This window comes from Mya arenaria, chromosome 2 (genome assembly GCF_026914265.1).
Source record: "Mya arenaria isolate MELC-2E11 chromosome 2, ASM2691426v1".
In the NCBI taxonomy this organism is placed as follows: Eukaryota; Metazoa; Mollusca; class Bivalvia; order Myida; family Myidae; genus Mya; species Mya arenaria.
The window spans coordinates 58,939,959-58,961,244 of record NC_069123.1 but is presented as its reverse complement, the minus strand read 5'-3'; the positions used below and the strand labels follow the sequence as shown (position 1 = coordinate 58,961,244).

Below are 21,286 nucleotides of genomic sequence, written 5' to 3'. Positions count from 1 at the left end.
TTCCGTGTAATAATGGTAACACACTGGGCAGGTGCGATTCTCGGCCGCACAACACAATGGTGCACGTTAAAGAACCAGTGTAGCTCTGACCAGGGTTACATTAAGTATGTGCACATTGCTCCAAAAATCCTTCAATGACTAATAATAGTATAGGAAAATAAGCTGAATAAGCCTTGTCAGAGTGCGAGTATAAATAAGTCGAACATGGCGAATCCATTGACAAAGGGAATAGCAATAGCTCAAATGCCCCTAACCCTAGTCAGTTTCTTGAATTAACCTTCCATTTTGAATGTTGAAAATGATAAATTTATATATCTTCAAAACCAAAAATTCTAAATTCGCCACAAATCTAAATATATCTTAATTATGACACTTGACAATACTTTTTTTAAATAAAACTGTGCGTTTCCATTGAAGTTTGCATTACTTGCACAGATACTCAATTCTTACAGTATATATTCCATTTGCGTGGTACTGAAATATATATTTGCTTCAAATGTCATCGACACGCAATTGCGTAGAAAATTGCAAATTCTTTGCTCCACAGTATGTTTATTATTAATAGGTTAACAGTTATATTATGGCCGTATGGTCTTGGTTCTTTTAACTGGAATCTCTCCTAGGTCAGTTGTAATTGGATTTCCTACACTAGACATACAGTTATTTTGACGATGACATAACTATAAATACCTAGCAACTACATAGATGACAGTTCCAGGAGAAGCAGAGCATGCTCAACAACCATGACAATATAAAACATGACGGTGATAATATACATCACAGATTCATAGTTTATCATTTTCAGAAGTTCAAATATGAACGCGCACGTCTGAGAAACAACATTCAAACTCATAACTAAATGCATATGTTTTCACGTACTTTAACTGCATACTTCAAACGATGTTATCCGGTCAAAGTTTGTCCACAAAAGTACACTTGTACACCAAACTGTAAGAAAATGTGTTTGTTAACATACATAGATCAATGCCAATCATAGCCGACATGTACATGAGTGGTCATTTTGCTGTGTTGTATGTATTACGTTATGCCTTAGGAAAAATCTGATTGATCATTCGTTGGTTAGTGCGTTTAAGATATGTGTAACAGTTTTAAAATCATGCAATTTAGCCGCAATATGCCGCTCAGATGTAAGAATAATACAATGCTTTATAATACTTTAGGACAACTATAAACGGTTACTTTAATTTTCAGTGTATATTTCTTCCTTTTGGGAAAATAAAATGCTCGTTGTCCTACATAACAAAATTCTATTGGCGAAAGAATTGCAAAGCCTTTTGTGTTTGATTAAATCTTGGAAAATATTTAACATTTAATTATCAAAGTGTTTTAAGTTTATTGACATGAAAAGATTATGGTAATAGAGTTTATTTGGATCGATATGTCGGTGAACCTCTTCATCATGTCTTCGTCGGCATAGTCTATCTTGTCAAGCTCATTTTTGTGAATTTTGACTCACATGGACAGAATACGTATACAACTAGACTGGAAACAAACTTTCTGAGCAACTGCTTTTCACACTAATTCAAAATCTATCTTATAATTCCTTCCAAAATACTGATGTGGTCAAAAGATCGGAATTGAGGCCACACTATCAAGACCAGATCGCCCAACCACTGACCGTTATGGATTGCACTTATGTAACAGGATCACGTAACTGACCACTGGCTTTTCCGATGTATATAAAAGCTCCGAAATGAAATAATTTGGCAGTACAACTTTTGAAGGTAATGTGTTGCTTTTGGGGAATATGGTTACGGACAATTGGATTTGCGAAGCTTTAATATATATGCTAGAATGAACTATTTCGATATATACGGTGATCCTTAAACAAACAGGCATTGGTGGTATTCATTATGTGATCATACATCATTGACTGGACTCACTGTACAATCTGATTTGCTACACAGTTCTTCGATCCAATTAAGACGAACATTGAATACCACCCCTGTTGAATCAAATCAAATCTTTTTCTTAAGGATTTCTTACATTTTACCTAAAACAATATACAAAACGCAGGTGGCATTGATGAACTAATATTATATCTAATTGAAAAAAAATATGGAAATATTAGATTTTTTTTTTAATTAGATAAGACAATGTGTCTGTAACAACTCCGAGTGATCATTAATCAATCATTAATTGTTGTGATATTTTAACGATATAAAATATGGGTTTAATTGTAATTGTAATTTATTAAATATGTATATGAAACAAAAAAAACTGTATAGTTTACGTGTAATAAAATTCTGTTCTGTTCTGTTCATGTTGATGTAGTTTGTACATAAACCTGCTATCTAAGATTTTATGTGAGACTTATGATGAAATTGATTTCATAACTTAATTAAGATAATAAGTCTTTGTCGGTAAAATTAGGAACCTAATGCATTAAAGTCATAAAGATAAGAGACTTGATGTATAAAATTAACTGTTATTTCTCACATGCATTGTTTAAAAAAACACTTAAGTGTTTATGACATTGTAGTTCTGTTTTGTTTTTATAAACACGCAATAATACTTTATCCTAAAACATATTATCGCCTGAACTTAAAAGATTCATCTTTACAGTTGATATATATTGCGAAAGTCTTTTATAAATGCAATTTGTTTTATAGCCATTTTTCTATAAAGATTACTCGTTGTCCATAGAAAGTACGTCAACACCCCCGCAATCACCATGAAATTCGCCGTCGTGTTTATGTGCCTGATGCCGTTCGTGCTCAGCGCCAGTGTCAACGAGAGGTTTATCGAGAGCCTGCTGGGAGGATACGACAGTACGTCATTTTTTGCTTAAACTCTTTAATAATAATAATAAATAATTATAATAGTGTTTTCTTCATTTGAATAGCATGATGATAACTATTTTTATATAATTATTGATTAGTGTCGAGGTGTGCACATAGTTTTGCTGAGTCCTGACAGTTATATTGAACGAGAACGAAGTTGAATGAATTTTGGACGCCTGGTGACCCCATCTTATTATTGTATTATTTGATTTTTTTGTTTGATAAGAGGAGCAAAACATGTTAACATTTTACCAATAAAGAGTACCATTACAATCTGCAGCTACTCTCACTATAGCGAATTATCGGTCATTTATTTTACAAACGACTGGAAATCAGCAAGCAGTTTTCTTTCAAATGATACTAAAACTAACTATGGTGGTCATCAGGTATAACATTTAACATTATCGACAGTGGCTTATTGCACATAAATCATATTATCATATCGGGTTCCTTACATGAGAGTTTGTAAGAAAATGTTGTTGTTTTTATATTGAGTTGCAAAATATTATAAGGTATTATAAGGTGTACACATAACTGAGCAGTCTAAACGCTTTAAGTAGACCTCGCTCTCAGCCAAGTATACGATATAACGAAAGGAATGTAAATTGCCTTCATGGCCTTCATTTGCCTTTTACTGGTTAAACCAAAAACCATTAGGTGAACAAGCGAGAACTCCATATAAAATATTGGTTCTAGTATGTGAACCATGCAATAGGTCTTTTTTGACGGTCCGAAGAACAATAGTATTTATTTGTGTATTCAAATTTCCTAATATTTCAGTCCTAGATTTGGCCAAGCAGCTCCTTGGTCAGTTTGGTACTGACGAAACCGAGGCTCAATGTGAATCCACTTTCTGCCCTGAACTGGTGAACAAAATTGACGGACACAATGCACTAATCACAAACCTGTTATGTGCTGCTGTCTGCAAAGAGTGAGTAAATTAAAGAGTTCGTGTCATTTTCCAACGTGCGGTTTGTTTGCATATGATTAAACAAATTTGCGAACTCTGCAATTTATAACTGTTGCTTCAGAATTGAAGTGTAACGAACCTTTAAAATGAAAACAGTTTTAGAATTCTAACTGTTTTATGTGGAATAGGGGGGGGGGATTATGCAACAATGCAACATAGAAAGATATGGTGCCGATACAGTCAATGCAGTGTTAAGTGTCCAAAGTGTAACAAACCTCAAATGTTTTATAATTTGTTATATTGGGGAAAGAGGGGGAAATCTAGCAGTATAAAAAGCTATGATAACGGAAAAAAAGAAAATTGAATATATTAGAGAGAATGCGAAACCCTACTTGTACTTGCTCGTATTCTTGTACGAATTCTTATCGCTAACTGTGCAAGTAAAACTTGCAGTTGGTCTTGATTTGGATGCGATAACTCTGTTAAGGTGTTACCATTTCAGTTCACTTTGCACGAAATTACTTATCACAACAAAGATCATATTTTTTATTTCGACTTCACGCTTTAAACTTATACAGAGTGGAGAGTAGCACTCATAGAAAGATTCAAAAGCAGCATTTGACCAATCTCTTATTTTCGATAAAGACATTACAGAACTACAATATATTGCCAATGTTCCTACTGTTTCGCCTTCGTAGCTGAAAAATGTCCCATTCAATACCGTGTTGACGGATTTGCAGATCGATTCGCATGACCCATTAGATAAATAAAAAAAAAAGTTTTTTTTTTTAAAAAGCAAGCTTATACTCCACATGATTTTGAAAAAAAAAATGTTTCTCTTCATAAAATATTCATATCTTTAATATGTTTTTTTTTCTCAAATTTTGCAGGGCACAGGTTCTCGCACAAAACTACGTTACAACCGCTATGCCAATTGGTGGGAAATAGAGCTCGTCAGTTGTGTTTATTGATGTTCACCGTTATATACCTATTAAATGCAAATTGTAGAATATAAAAATCTTGTTATGCACCCAGATGGCAATCAGTTTTCAGGTTTATACTTAACTTATCGGGAAAATGCGCACTTGAAAGTATTCAATCAAAAATACAATGGAAACTACAGTGACATAACGGCAGATAAACAAACAACGTTTGCTTTGTTTAAAGGCACACTGGTCCGAACTTAATAAAGTTATAAAGTTAAGGAAATAGCCCACACGGATGGACCAAATTTTATTAAGCAGCTCTCACGTGTTTTTCCCCCAAATTTCTCAACCGTAGTTACTCGACCGTCTCCTGTTTTCATACTCACGGAAACGACTATCTATCTGGTACCTTGCGTTTTCACCGATAAAAAGCTTAATTCATACGATTAAAAACAAACATTTACGATAAAAAAGTAGGAAATGATAAGCCGACAACACTCGGCAAATGACAAAACAACCATTACGGTATAGTTGGCAGGAAGTTGGTAGTTGGGGATTCGTATAATCGATTCCCTGCTTGTTGCCAGTTGGGGATTCTAATAATCAACTCCCTGCTTGGTGCCACTTTAGGGTTCGAATAATCAACTCCCTGCTTGTTGCCACTTGGGGATTCGAATAATCAATTACAAAGTCGTATGTTGATTTTAATAATAAGCCGTTATTTGCGATATCAAACTACCAACCAGTTGGGGATTAAGATTTTGTCAAATTTTATGGTCTTAAGGTTCACATGTGAAGAAATCACACGCTTAATGTACTTTTATTCAGGTACACATACGTATCTTCGTGATAAGCACTGTTTGAAATCACTATTTTTCATGTCAGTCGCCAGTAGGTTATTCAAACATTGCAAGTTTATTATTCGCGAATATCAAACAACGAGTCGTCAGTTTTGAAATGACGTTAAGTTCGCAAACGATTTTGGTGCGCTTTTCTGAAAAACTCTGAACTAACTGTCATTGTATAGACGCTGGCGAACACATAATGTAGAGGTACTTTTGTCGAGCTAGGTCAACCTTTATTTTCTGAATGTCGAAATCGTTGTCAAGCCTGAACATTCAATGTCGTTTTTTGAGCCAGCAAGACATTTATATCAAAAGAAAACAATGTGTGAAGGTATGTTATTATAAATATACAGACACAGTGTCTTCGATGTCATTAATGTTCGAGAGGATGTGTAAATGGTATAACTAGCCACTTTGTTTTATGTTGTTACTCAGGTTCGTTTCAACATATAACATGTACTTTTATTCCACTCATTAATAAATTCAATTGCGTGCATATTATATTGCATTCATATATGATTGTATGTTTAGACATGTTTATTTCATTTTAATTTGCGAGCAGCTGTGGTTAGGAAATATTTAGAACAGATCAGATAAACAGAACATTTATTGTTAACTTGAACAAATACTGTTCATTGTTGTTACAATAACATAATCATATGGCATGGTAATAACAGGTAAAGGCGAGAGTGCAATATACATATCGAAAATCAAAACGTTGAACTCATGAGAAAGATATATAAAGTTAAGCATTATTACTCAAAACGTTATATCGTTATTCACATGCATGTTTGCAATATAAAGCTAGATTTCAAAGACATAAAAGTATTTTCTAAGACATTTTTTCCACACAGTTGGTGTCATTTTCTGTTATCGGGGTCTCTGCTCACCGGTACCCAAAAACACAGTAAGTTGTCCCTCATGCTGCTCCCTTTCAAATCGACGAGTTCTTTCCTAATTTCTGCTTCCGCCCTGTAGTGCGTTACTTCAAGTGTGTCAACTTTTCACTTAAGATATACTAGTTCTTTCTGTTTTCTTTAATTTCGTCTAATGTTTTAGAGTCAAAGTTGCGACTCATCGTCCTTATTATTTGTCTCCATGCCACCAGCCCTTAGAAATATTTTATCTTGTCTTTTTGTGATCAGGTTCACCGTTATTTGGATAGTGTCCAACTGGGTCAATTAATTGTCAATATTATTTTTTAAAGTTTTTGAAACAACATTGAAAACTGATCATTGTTTGTTGATCCCATCTGACCCATCCAATAGTATTGCTGCATGGCCGGTGATGTTTGATTTATCACAGGTATATAAGGTAAAACCGATGAAGCAAAGTGATAACCTTGGTTTTGTTTTATCATTGACCCTGTCCATTTGGGTTGTAACTGTCCATTTGTATGTTCAAAACATATTGATAAAAACCCTAGCTCTGTCCTTGCACAGACGGAGAGGGCTGTCAATTGTTCTAGGGTCATTGTGTTCACGCCCCTCTTCTCCGAATCTTTGTTCTGTGGTGACTCATTATCCAAATTATGATTATTCTTTACAACGTTTTTCAATCGCGTTTAAACACATATATCCGTTATTTATATAATTGAAAACTTCATTTTAGTCCTTTTTCAAATAACAGCCGCAGCCATTTAGGAAAGGTTCAATAATGATGTATTTTGATCGTCTTAATTGTATTAACGAGCGGAAGGAAACCACATCGCTTCTTTTTATGAAGCTCCACCTTGGGCTGGGAAATGATTGGCCAAGTATTACTGATTAGCCCACTGTAAAAGCCCCGCTTGGCCATTCTCTCGCAGTCTATTAAAATTTCATGGATAACTTAGTCGTAGAACGTCCGCTCATGAATTCCTCGCAAATATTTTTTGTTAAAACTCAATTCAATCAAAACCATCGAGTATCAGTCACTTGCAACACTCTTTTAAAAAGGATTGAGTATTACGCAATTGCAATTGTATATAAAACCTTACCTGATACTTTGTTTCACAAACAACTAACTGCCGCCAATAAAGTATAAAATACTTTTAGTAAAATATATTCTACACTTCAAGCTTGACTGAGTCTTAATTGCTCAACTAACAGCCCACTTAACCAAATGCATCCCACAAAATGAATTTGTCATGTAAATAAACTTAAATAAAGTTTATTTTTAAAGTCCATTACTACAATGAGAGGTTCTTTGCGCATAATTCTTTTGTATTGAATCACCTACATATATCTTGCCTGTATAAGTTTGTGTATCGTAAAATTGTCAAACCCCTGTCACCCGTGGACAAAATGAACAGACTGATAGCAATGGGTTTTGATTCAAAATGCTAATACTTCACACATTTTCTGTTCCGTTCGGCATTACATGACAATCTCATACATCATACCAGCCCGAAAGCCCGTCAATGCTTTAAGCGCTTTGATTTTATCTTTAAAAGTGTATAGTAGGCATTGAGTAATAGTTAAAAATAAACAATCATAATAAGAAAAATGCCAAAAAAGTCGACTTAAGGTTATTTAAAAAAAACAACAACTGTATATTAACATGGATATAAAAATCAACGAAAATAATATTATCGGATAAAAATAAGTATTTCATTTAAATCAATTTTTTTCATATTTTACGCCAATTGATAATTTAATTGCAACACAATTCATGTTTTTTCGGAGTTGACCGGGTTTTCCGCGTTAATTTCCGGGGGAAAATCCTGTCCGAATCCGATTACCCAGATTCTATAAATGACCGATATAATCTAGAACACAGGCTGCGGCAAAACTGTAATCACAGATATGAATATGTATTTATTTTGATTCATTACGCGTTTATTTTAAAACTTTTAGCGCATTCTGCTTTTTATTTTACATTTTCTCACTCGTCGATATTAAAACATTTGCGTTTACCATGATTTTAATTGCGTAATTGTGCAAAATCGCAGCTTATTCGCACTATATTAACCGCACAACATTTAATGACTCATGACAGTGATACTTTTAGCAAGTACGCAGCACTCTGGAGCTATTACAACAGATTTGTTATGCAAATAAGGTCGTTGCCCGCCGCAGTTAAAATTTTCCAACTTTCCAACCCTTTCTTACAATGCCGCTCATTTTGTGTGTTTAATAAATGGTGTATCTAGTCATTATGTTTTTCGTTGTCGATGCTGATACCGTACAATCTTGCAACATATGTGTAATTTTCTATGAAATTAAGACATACAAATTAGCTGCTTCTTCATTGGATGTTCATAAGAGAATACGTATATTTTTTATTATTTGGTGTACTATTTACTGTTCTTTTATTTATAGACAATACTTTTGAGTGTCATTATATGTTTATTATGCCATGTAGCCTGTACATCTTGGCCTAGATATTTCACTTTGTAATTGTAAATGGCCTAAGAAAAATATGCCGATATGTCAATGAAATCTGACTCTGGTTAGTTTTTAGTTTTTAAGCGATATAGTTCATAAGTTATATAAACACTAAGGCCTGAAGTACTGGAGTCAATGTACGCTACAATAGCATGTACTAGTATATTATAAAGGTTTAACACACTACATTTGTCACCAGGTCAAACAATAGATAAAAAGTGTGAATACTCTGGATGACGTATTCTCTAACTACTTTCTGTTAGAAAGAAGGTGTATATAAAGGGGTTCCATCGTAGGTTTGATCACTCCATCCCAGGATCAAAGCTTACTTTACTTGGACCAACTGGTATGTCTCTTTTTTGTATTAATGCTACTTATGCTATTTAAATTTATTTAAATATATATCTTATTCAACTTCTTCAATGATTGTATGATAGCAACTATTATTGTTTGATACAGACCTAATATGATTTCTAATTATACACCATACCTGTTTTGTACACCATACCTGTATAATATACCATGTTTGTATGTAATTGCTGTAGACTAAAGACACTGGTCCAAGACCATTCTCAAGGGTTTCCACTTGTTGTCTACACAATTATTCGGTACCCTTTATCACCATAAATTCTTCGCTCCGATAACCTTTTACGCAAATGTGTTGGTACTGGACCTAAAGAGGGTCACGCTCAAAAAGCCTGTAAATAAATCAATGAAACAAAAAGGCCACAAAAGGAAAACCACAATAAAAAGGTTTTCATAAAGGAAAGGAAATGTGGTCGTCGTTCATCCATAATTAAAATAATTATCTATATATCATCACTTATTACAATTTTTCTTATATTTAGTTGACACATGGGGTGTCCATGAACATATTTATTATTAAAGTACCTTTGGTAAAAACGGGACAATAAATTGATTGTTTAGGACCATTCAATTTTAGGTTACGGGATGGCCCTTATTATGCTACATCTTCCATGCCAGAAACGAAAGCACAACGTCAATCATTAATGATTATTGTTTTCTAACTGTAGAATTTTGGACATAAAACCAATTAAACCATTGAATTTCGGCATAATCATTTTTAACTTAAAACCCAAAATTTAGTTTTATGTCGCAGCCCCATAGCAGAAATGTTGGCTGTGTCGTCGTCGGCAGCGGCATTGTGCACACTTCAATAGTTGACCATAACTCAATAACCGTTAAATATATATATATGCGACAACGATAAGCATTTGCCCAACCATGCTTAGAAATCATCGTGGGTATACTGTTTAGAAATGATAGATTTTTCCTTGCATTAGAAAGATCAGTTTAAGGTATAAAAGGAAGTCCTATTATGTGTTAAGAGAACAAATCAAGAGACAATGCACTTACTCAAAAGTAAATAAAAAACTCACTTTTAATGACAAGACCCCTTAAATGTTTTACAAATTTATAAAAAGCATATCATCAAATATTTTTTATCCGAGTATTTGTTTTCTAAAATTATTGCAATAATTGAATTTGTACTCAAAGCGACCATCTATGTACACAAAACTTGATACTCGAAAAAGGATCTATGACGTATGCATTTCAAATATATATATATATATATATATATATATATATATACATGTATAACCATTTTAAAGAGCAATGCATTACATATTGAGTTAAAACGTACATTTTCTCTCTGTTTTCTATTACTGTATATCTGATGTTTAGTTCGGAACAAGGGAATAAATCTCATAAAATAGACCAAAGCAAATAATACATCGCTTGCCACTCCGTTATTGATAATATCATTACTTCTTTTATTTGCCCTCTAAATAAATAAAAACTCGTTCGTTGAAACGTTCAATTAAAAAGACCGCAAGAATTGCTGTCACATGTTACCTGTCATAACATTTAGCCATGAATAAGAACTTTATTTGCAACACTTTAAATAAATGATCCAACTAGAAGTTTTAATTAGACGGAAATTTGTTTGAGATGGCCTAACTACCTCTTATCGTTAAACAATTTTCAATTAAATCTCTTAATTTTGGATGGATAGAAAAATAAACTTTTACATACATCATTTTCTAAAAGTGGGTACGACGAACTCATTAAATGTAACTTGCGTGAATACAGTTTTGTGTCTCTTTTTTATTCGAAAATGATATATAATTTTTGAATATGATTGCATTTTATTTTCGTTTTCTATCCTAGACACCATCAACATACAACAATGAAGACGGCTGTATTGTTTCTGGCTTTGATGCCATTTGTGTTCTCGGCTCATGTTGTCCAGGACAGATTCATTGAATCTCTACTCGGCGGATACGACAGTAAGGCCATGCCATTTTATAATTTTGTTAAGCGTCCGTGTGCGCCAAGGTTTTGAGCCCCGTGAGCATAACGTTTTAGATAAGCTTTTCTCCCACCTCAGATAAGTAAATCTAAAAATTTAACCATGCTAGAAATTCTTATCTTGCCCACGGGCAAAGTTAAAACATGTGCCCGTATGGAACTCCTTATTTGTGGTCATCACTTTGTTATTACCCCCTTGTTGAAGACTGTCGTCTGTAGCATCATAGAAACCTTGTTTTGTGGCAATATTTAGAACGCTAATTAATTTATTTCTCGCTTCAAATGTCACCATAAAAAGTGTTCATAAATCTTTCAAGAAATAATGCCTCACTCTTCTTAGCACTATTTAAAGACCGATTAACCTGGGATCTTAAGTTTAATACTTTATTAAGACCATTTTTGTGACGGCATACACATTTCACTCCATACCGCATTGCTGTAAATCTTGAAAAGCGCGCTGATATCGATCGAATCATTGTTATCAGTGTTAAAATTAACAGACGACAGCATTTTCAGACTGACTTATGCTGTTTAGCTTGGTTTCCTCTCCCTGTAATCCTACTCCCAGATTTAACTATTAACATAATCTGAATCGCTGCGCGCATATCCATCACAACCACGAATTATCACATATCCATACTCATTTATTTTTACTACGCACAATAGAGTTCCAGCAAAAAATACCTTTTTACTGAATTTTCTTTGACTGAGGTGGGAGAAAAAGCATCTTGTATATTGACTGTCTAAGCTTATTAATAACTTAGTAATTTACAATTCACCACGGCATTCTTTTTATTATTGAAGCCCTAGCAATAAACAATCACACATTTTAACTGGTAAAACAACATCATCATAACATCACCATAACAGGTACGGCTTAAGTTTCAAAAACGTGAAAGCGGAATTTTGAAAATCTCGAAAACAAACTGAACGTTTAAACTGTTTCTGAATTTTAACATGTTTCAGCAGGTGAGGAACCCAACTTTGACGCATGTTTGTTTCTAAAACTTCCAATCTGAAATTGTACTTATTGAGCGCCGATATGCGAATGATGGTTAAAATGTAATAACACTTCCTATATTGTTTAGTATTAGATTTGGCCAGGCAGATCCTTGGTCAGTTCGGTACAGACGAAACCGAGCAACAATGTGAAACCGAGTTATGCCCTCCTCTCCTCGACAAAATTGACGGACACAACCCCCTCATCACAGGCCTTGTGTGCGCTGCTGTCTGCAAAGAGTGAGTTCAGTCATTGTATTATCCAACGGTCTATAACATTACTTTAAGTTAGCGAATATGGGTACGTATACTACCGGTCACAAGGGGTTTCGATATGAACATGTTAAAAAGGGAAAAAAACTCCAGTTAAATTAAGAAAAAAGGAAGCCTTTATAGGTAGCAACAACATTTCCGTATGTTTTCTATTGCCTTGTGTCTCGTGCGATGTTTTGCCGAAGCATCTGTACGGAGCATGTTGTCCGCCGTTACAGGACAATGGAATGGGTACTAATGACGTTTTAATTGTAAGGTGTATACTCTGATTCAATATGAACGTTTATACACAATTCACACTTTTGAACGGTGCATATGATTTTTACGGTCGAAAATAACAAGAAAACTACCTATTTCACCAGTGCTGCTGATAAGTCGAACACCACAAAGTAAAGCGATTTCCCGCGATATATGTAATACAGAAATGTAGCACCAAGAAGATTTGAAAACAAATGCTATGCTTGATCGTTTTAATTCTGTTTACTAGTAAATTATATCCTGAATATTTATTCAGTAAAAATCTTAACATCAACAGTATAATATATTTGAATTGTGTTTCCTAGAATGTGGCGTCACACTTGCTTTGATAATGTCATACAGTTCAAAATATATTGATGAAGTCGTTTCCTGTTTAAATATATAGCACCGTCCGTCTAAAAAATGCTTAACAGGAAAGAGAGAAAAAATATCACGTTATTCTCTTATGCTTAAAAGGAAAATTGAACTGACTTATTCCAATAAATCTTCAACTAACTTTTTGCTACTGAACTTTTTTCTGGAGGTTTTCGCATAAATATTCATAGTAAAAACATAGTCTTCCCATTCTTCTTCTTCTTCTTCTTCTTCTCCTTCTTCTTCTTCTTCTTCTTCTTCTTCTATGAATAAATTGATTGATATCTTTGCAAAGTTATCTCCATGTTTTTTTTTTATAATGAAACTTTGTCATCAAAAACGGTTTGAAGCAATTGATAAAAAATTTGGTACATCAAGTGAAAGCAATGTGAAATTGCGCATCCTTTAACTATTTTAACTTAAGGATCTATATTTCAGAATTATCTCCCTTTTTCATTTTTTTTAATAATGCATTTTTTGTGGCACATGCTTAAAAACACTTGACAATCACAATTATTGACATTTTTTTAAATTTCAGCATAGTTGAACGAACCAATTTCTTGAATTTCGGAGTAAAATCAAAATGCATTTAACAGCTTATCACAAAATTGCTTTCCAATATCTGTCGGCGAAACCGACCTTCTCATCGACCGAACACTGACATTTAGAAATAACTTATATTTATGCATCGTCGGATATCCCCGATATACACTACACTATGTATGAAGTGTAACGGAAGAAAGTACCGTGGTTGCCGACGATGCTATTTATTATCACGTGATGGTCAAACGAAAGTGAGGACATTCTACTCTGGCAGTGGACTTGCTGTAGAACGATTGTTGAAAATAAATAAATTAAATACTAATTTTATATAATACCTCAACTTTTGTAGGGCTCAAGTTCTTGCACAAAACTACGTTTCAACTGCTGCACCACTTGTATTATCGACAACAACTGCAGGGAAATAGAGGTTCACACCAGCGCTGCAAATCTATTTCTATGTGATTATGATTATCCTGAGCATCGGTGAATAAATTTTCAAGAATCGAAGAATTGTTTATACAGCTGTCAGGGGCAATTAGTATGTAATGCAGCTTATGTTAGTTAATGATTGCACTAACATTTTAATTAATATTAGAAATAAAAGTTTAGGAAGTATGTCTTACACTTGAAACAACAGGTTTCGCAGGGAGATAGAAGTTTAGTTTAAACTTCATGTTGCAACGATTGTTAAACAAGTTATTAAAGCATTATATTAATCACTTTCGTTGGCACAATTTTTCTCGAGCGTGTGGGGAACGGGAGTACCCGGAGAAAACCCACTTGTCCGGCTTGGAGACCGGTCACACACCAAACTCATATTTAACACAGTTATCAAACTATTGTATTTCAATATTAAGGCTTATGCTACAAACAATCGTTTGAGTGAATTATGTGTTCTGATTTATAACCGTGGTAGTGTTGATAAAGATGAATCATTGTAGTAGCACTATTTCAAAGCTGTAAAACGTTCGTACAAACGTCTTGGGAAATCGTCTAGGAACACATTGAGTGATCGAGTTTTGTCGGGACTAGCTGTCGTAATAGATCACACTCGTGTCGCTACTAAGCCGCTGAAAAAGCGTAAAACATCATATGAAACCTAGTTATATTGTAGAGTAATCGAATTTTTGATTGAATGTGCGCATGCGTCGAACTTCTCTTTGAAAATGGTTTAGTTCCCAGTGAAATAAGAGTTAAAAGTAATTCTAAGATAACAATTCAAATTTAATTAATTGTGATAATGAGGTGGACGGTATAGTATATTATCCCAAGTGCATGTATTATTTTTGCTTTCATGCTGTTCTATAAATCATTGAATGTAAAACTTACATGAACCATTGCCTCAAAGAACCTTTGGCAATGACATTACATAAACATTATGACATAAAGTAGATAACTCAAAACATTATTTTTTCATGATCATTGGCACAAATATTGACGAGTTACATATTGTTATAATTGTTTTTATTTGTGAAAACAAATATGAACAAATCTGTTCGTATATCTGATGCATGTTGTCAATGCCAATCAATATAGCAAAGCATATAAATTTCCTGAAAAACATGTTTCCTTCCATTTAAGATCAACTTCAAAATGAAAGCATGATGTTATTTCTACTGATAAATATACTAGTAAGCATAACAATCAGAAATTCAGATTTCTTATTTTAATTCTGATAAAAAATCTAATTTTTTTATCATATATGGCACGTTTGCACATACTTGTATGTAGAATGACGCTAAAATCGCTGAAAGACGCTATCTGCCAAACAAATTGAAGAGTGTATTGCTTTAAAATGACACTCACAGTTTTTATCACCTTTTCCTCAAATGTTCAACAAGAAGGGACTAAGTTTTTTTTTCTTTTTCTGCGTTTGTTTTAATAACAAGATTTATATAAGATATTAGGCTTCACCAAACTGATGCTTCATTCGACGGATATACCGGATATTTTTCAGAAAAAACATATTCACGTGCTCGAGCCCCGACCATCGAAATGACAAAAAAGCAATGTTGCATTTGACAACTCAATAAAATGTTATTAGATGTCTCTGACAAACCCCGGAAGACAAAAACACCCCTTAGGGTATTAACTTGAGATGGGAGAAGTTATTATAATTATTCGGGATTATCATTCTGTACATGATACATTATGATACATGATCTCGTTTTTTAAAAACGAAATGAAAAAACAATGTATTCTTTATTTTCATTTCACTCGCTCTCTCCAACTTTGTGTGGTCGAAATTGTTAGAATAGAAAAAAGAGTTGTTTCATTGCGTGTTTTCTGCTGATATGTACAAACTGAAAGTCATTGATCATCTAGAATGACTCATGTATGAAATGATATGATTGCTTTGAGGGATTATTCACCATTTCTCCAGACAGTTCGCAAATTGCTTTTTTGATGTTAAGACTGTTGACCCCTCGCCCCCACCCAACCCAGTCCTTAGGTATGACCGCAAATGTTCCGAAGGGAGTGTGTGTTAGAAGTCTAAATCGAATGATTATTATTCAGTGAAGTCAGTCGTTTTAAGTATTTTAATTGTTATCCATTCAATGAACAAATGGTTAACATATAATTTCATGTAATATGAGCGAAATGTAAAAGAGACATCAATTTTTCGTTTACGACCTGGTTATTGAGTTGTAGAGACATATATACCATACCTATTAATCTTTAATTTGAACATAAAGGCACTTGATCAGCAACATTTAAGCTGATAAAGCTGTAAATAAGTGACGAATCGTTGTTGAAATGGACGGGTTTCGTAATCGAGGTCGCCAGTGCTGACTCCTTTCTGTATACAGAAATTGCAGTGAAATTGAGGAATGAACTGGTGATTGAGCCAAGTCAATATTTATATGACAAACTACAGAAACAAACTCAGTAGCCAAAAGTTTAAACATAAACCCGTTTAATGACACAGGGTTAACGTCAAAGACTTATAACACAAACAGCAAGCAATCACAAACAAGAAACATTGAAAAAGTCTGGACTGACAACACCTTTCAATGATCAAAGCTGTTCATAGGGCATTAAACGCCATAAAAAATCAATATACATTTGCTTTCCATTTGAGACATAACCTACCTGATATTAAAATTAATCTTACATGACACGATTCGTTAAATGACATTAATGTTATATAAACCAGTAGTTATTATTTTTCAATTATGTTTTAACGTTTAAATGCATTCTACACAAACAGTATACTTCTATCCACAGTACATTTTTTCAAGAATACGGCCATACCCAGTTCACAAAAATACTATACCCAGTTCACATAATCTAAGCATATCAAAGCTGTATCTTAATAAGGAACAATTTTGCACTGACACAATTTGAAATATAAATTACTTTTAAGAAAATGAATAATTCGTACAGTTCAGAAATTTATGTAATTGTACATTTCAACTACAATTCAGTGATATGTTGTACTCATGTGTAAATTTTGAGCGAGTTGTTAAGTTTCAAAAACTAATTGAACTGCTTTCAAACAAATCTGGGAGCTATCGCATGTTTACTGTTTGGATCAAACATCTGACGATTAAAATCAGTATCTATTATCATTTAAAATTCACAATTAGCAGAATATAATGTGAAAGCTCAGCTGTTGTATACATAAATATTGCCAAATCCCGTTGTTTACGTCTTGCTAGGGCTACTATATCCGGTGTACGGTTATCCACCGTGATAGTAAATTGACCGATTTGCATGCACGATAACACTGATTTCTAGCCCTCCTCGGCCCCCAACGCCGTAAATGGTTCGAAATCTTAAATTGGGTTTTAAACATTAATATCGTAAGAAGAAGTGACGTTTCTAACAAGAAAAAATAAATGTGAACAAAAACGTAGATCAAGAAGATCCAGCATGTTTAGCCTGTTTTTGAAAACACAAACCATGCACCTTCAAAACCTATAAAGATGGAAAGTATCCAATTATCTAAGATGATATAACCATGCATTGATTCACTGTCATGTGTTAATGAAAATAGCCATGTTACAATGAGTAGGCACTTCCGATTGGGTGTCATTTGCTCTCCAAACCGCTTTCAAACAGACGCTTGATACCAATGACGTCACGGAGTGAAAAGGTAAGCGTCAAATGACACTGACTCTTATTTTGCCATTCGGCACTGTGCCGCTGGTATCACCATGATTTTAAACATATCATATATACGCAATAAAAACGTAGCAGTTGATACAAGAAACTTGTTTTTATGGGGAGCAATTATCATGGCAAGCATTTCGTTCGCAGTTAGATAAAAACACGTCATTGATTGGCATGCAAATTTTCAATTTCTTTTCAAAATTGCATTGTTGGTTTTTCGAATAAGTAGCTAAGTCTTGCGAAGTAAGGTTGAAGCTTAACTAAAATAACAAAACATTGTGGCCTGATGATAATATGTTTTGTAGATTAATTATTTACAACATTTGACATTCATCCGACATGCAACGTGTTCTGTCATGTTTTGCCTTAAACAACTGCCTATTTTAACATTCGGAGCTCCTCGGCCATTTTTATCGAAAACAACCTCGAATGTATGCCGGTACATCAGTTGAAGTAGTTCGGAAATTTTTAAATGATATCTTTAATGAAATGCAGTGTTTTAGAGTTGCATTTATTGATATAAGTTTAAATTGATTGCTAGTGAAGTGTATTATTGCAAACATAATTAACATTCCCAAGATTTAAGTCATAAAGTTTAACTGCTGAAAAAAATAACTACGCGACCAACTTGCAGCGGACTTAAACGTACCAGCTTTTGAGTATGTAAACCGTCCAAATACATCCGAGGTTGTTTTCGATAAAAATGGCCGAGGATTGTCGAATGCCTGTCTTATTATACACAAGCTTTAATTATTTGGTTCTCTATCATACCCCTTTTACGTGAGTCCATGCAGCATTTTGATCGTAATGGCAACCGAAAGTAAAACGAATGGAAATCTTATGTTTAATGGGATGGTCTGTATAATATAAACAAAAATGTTATTTGGTACTTTTCCAAATTCTTTGAACCCTTAAAAAGCTTAATGAATATTCTCTGAAGATATCTCTTTTCTCAGAAATATTCCTTTGTCGGGGATAGTTTTCTTATATGGCTAAAATGGTGGAACATTTGAAAGTCTGCTCTGAAACCTACGGACCAGTTTCCCAAATAGTTTCACAGAAATGTTCATTATGTGAACTAGATGCCAAATTCATTCTAGCTAAACAAATGGCCGCCAAGGGGCGGAACTCGTTTTCCATAAAGCACTTTAGTGGAAACTAATTGATACCTTATGTATGAATACTGTTGTGTAAAGACAAAACTGCAGTACCTATAGTTAACACTACAAACATTCATTAAAATGTGAAATTTTTACCCTCTATTCCAATAATGAGTTCACGTAATAACATCCTATAGCATATACAAACGAAAGTACAAACAAGAACATAAACATTTTCATCGAGGCAATATTTGAAATTGTACACATTTAAATTAACTGAATACAAAAGTAAATCCATGTAACATTATATTATTCAAGTACTTAATCTAATGGGGCATTAAAGGATTTCAAACGATTTATAATTATTCAGACCGTTTCAACCATAGTGAAAATTTTGTCAGACAAAGTGTAATGTAGGTGTGTATAATATTAGTGTATCGAAATACTGTATTCAGAAATTATTTGATTCCTATTTATATTTCATTCTGTCGTTATATGAACCATTGTCTTATGTCCAACTGTGAATGGTTTATACTAGAAGTCGATGTTATCCACTTATAATATGCGAGGCATAGTACCGTTAAATGGTACTGGTTGCCGATCTGTGTTGGAAATTGATTTTTGAGCTCGTGTTTGTTATGCACGATGCGGCGGTACACGCGCCTTCCAGTCAACAAATACCTAAAGGTTCGCTTGCAACACCTATTCCGGGGGAAGCAGTCTCTCGTGCATATGACATTAAACTGTTTTTTTCAACAATTTCTAGTATGATCGATAAATTCTTAGTGCGCATTGCTAACAATACAAATTATTTCACAGTTGTCATTTTATATTGAACAAAATGAATACTTCAACATCCAATATTGATATTTGGTAACACACACAACATGTTTTTTCACTGACTACTTGTCTGAGATGGTACATGGTCTGCTTGTTGACGTGCTCGAGGAAGAAGCGTCTAGAGATCATGATGCACTCATCGCAATTTGAAGTCACGCTGAAGATCTCCTCCTGCTCAGGAAATACTATTTTCGTTAGGCCCAGGGGGCGAAGCTCATGTTTATACAACCATGTCACTCCTCACTGTTAAATGACTATTGTAGATTTAATTTCTGTATAGCGAGTTCAGTAGATTTGCCATCAGACGTACCCCATATGTACTAAGGGGTATTTATCGACCAAAATGACCTGATCTCCTGACCTCTATTAGCATATTTTCCAGCTGAATTATTTCGGATATTTTCGCATAGATCTTCACGAACAAACATGTGGTTAATCACATGTAGAGTGTTGGTGTTTTTTTTAATCTATACCACTATAACCACTATATCGGAACGGTAAATAGCAGGCGGTGAGTAACTGTATCAGCAGTAAAATAACCCCATAAGAATGAAAATATCAACTGTAAGTAAGACTTTTAAAATCCGATTTATCAAAACGGAATACCTCACTTTTGACCTAGTAATTTATGTGAAAAGTGAAAATTTGATTAGGAAATATATTGCTTATGTATAATTATTTTTTTATACATAAACCGTTGATAAGGGAAATGGTTATCATATTTATCAAAGTTTTTTTTTCTTGTAGGTAAATGGTTTAACATTTTAATTCATACAAAGAATTACAGACAAAATCAAATGCTCGAACATAAATTCCATGTAACACCAAATACATATTTTCAAACTGTCCCTGAAAAAGAGACAATAATTATCTGATAAATAAACTGAAATACTCCACCACATGACAAATGTCAACAACGAATCGTGGGTCTTTAATCTTCACTCTTCGTCTGGAAATCGACCAGACTACATTATATGGCAGTGAGTGTGTTACATGTAATTTGAAGCTTTGTGTTATGAAACAAACTCTTAACTTTGAAAAAAATGTTTATTATCTTATGTTAATCCTATATTTATACTTTCGACCTTTCAAATATTCATCCAGTGAAAAGCGTTTTTGTAATTTAATCGTCATTATGCCCTGTTTATCTTTCATAGAACTCTGCATTAACTGTTATTATTCGGAACATAAATGCATTAAAAAAGTGATATACTTCAAAAACAAATATTGGAGAACTGTTTCTCCACCAGCCGTCGTAGGAACAACAGTCTTACTTCAGCGTCGATAAAATCTTTGCGGGAAGGGCATCCTATGGGTAGCCTGGAAAGGGGTATTCCATAAAGGGTGTATTAAGAAAATAAATTTAAACACACCACAATCTCCGAAATTTATCATTTTGTGAACAGAAAATTTGTTGATTTTAGTGTAAGGTCGTATTTAATTTTCTCTCGTGATCATAGAAAACACATTTTCATGAGTGGCGAATACGAGGTTACACTGAAATCAACACATACCGCATATATATTTGATTCGATGATATACTGCGAGGCAATATAATATTAACTAATTCATAATTGTTTGTTAGTTATATTCACACTAAAGACTGAATCGTAAAC

General features: G+C 33.8%; 2 protein-coding genes across 2 annotated transcripts; both read left to right on the top strand.

Moving 5' to 3' along the window:
- The first annotated feature begins 2,680 nt into the window (after positions 1–2,680).
- On the top strand, positions 2,681–4,662 carry LOC128204070 (uncharacterized). The gene is made up of 3 exons (XM_052905410.1): positions 2,681–2,792; positions 3,585–3,735; positions 4,605–4,662. Exons 1-3 carry the CDS (start codon positions 2,696–2,698, stop codon positions 4,660–4,662), a joined length of 306 nt encoding a protein of 101 aa, XP_052761370.1. The 5' UTR covers positions 2,681–2,695.
- A 6,388-nt stretch (positions 4,663–11,050) lies between these two features.
- On the top strand, positions 11,051–14,039 carry LOC128216312 (uncharacterized). The gene is made up of 3 exons (XM_052922877.1): positions 11,051–11,165; positions 12,276–12,426; positions 13,964–14,039. Exons 1-3 carry the CDS (start codon positions 11,066–11,068, stop codon positions 14,037–14,039), a joined length of 327 nt encoding a protein of 108 aa, XP_052778837.1. The 5' UTR covers positions 11,051–11,065.
- Positions 14,040–21,286: the final 7,247 nt, after the last annotated feature.

Bases quoted from the DNA above. Each gene is read 5' to 3' on its own strand.
- LOC128204070 (XM_052905410.1), top strand. From the start codon at position 2,696: ATGAAATTCGCCGTCGTGTTTATGTGCCTGATGCCGTTCGTGCTCAGC. The intron at 2,793-3,584 runs GTACGTCATTTT...CTAATATTTCAG, and splicing joins CCTGCTGGGAGGATACGACA to TCCTAGATTTGGCCAAGCAG. The intron at 3,736-4,604 runs GTGAGTAAATTA...CAAATTTTGCAG, and splicing joins TGTGCTGCTGTCTGCAAAGA to GGCACAGGTTCTCGCACAAA.
- LOC128216312 (XM_052922877.1), top strand. From the start codon at position 11,066: ATGAAGACGGCTGTATTGTTTCTGGCTTTGATGCCATTTGTGTTCTCG. The intron at 11,166-12,275 runs GTAAGGCCATGC...TATATTGTTTAG, and splicing joins TCTACTCGGCGGATACGACA to TATTAGATTTGGCCAGGCAG. The intron at 12,427-13,963 runs GTGAGTTCAGTC...CAACTTTTGTAG, and splicing joins TGCGCTGCTGTCTGCAAAGA to GGCTCAAGTTCTTGCACAAA.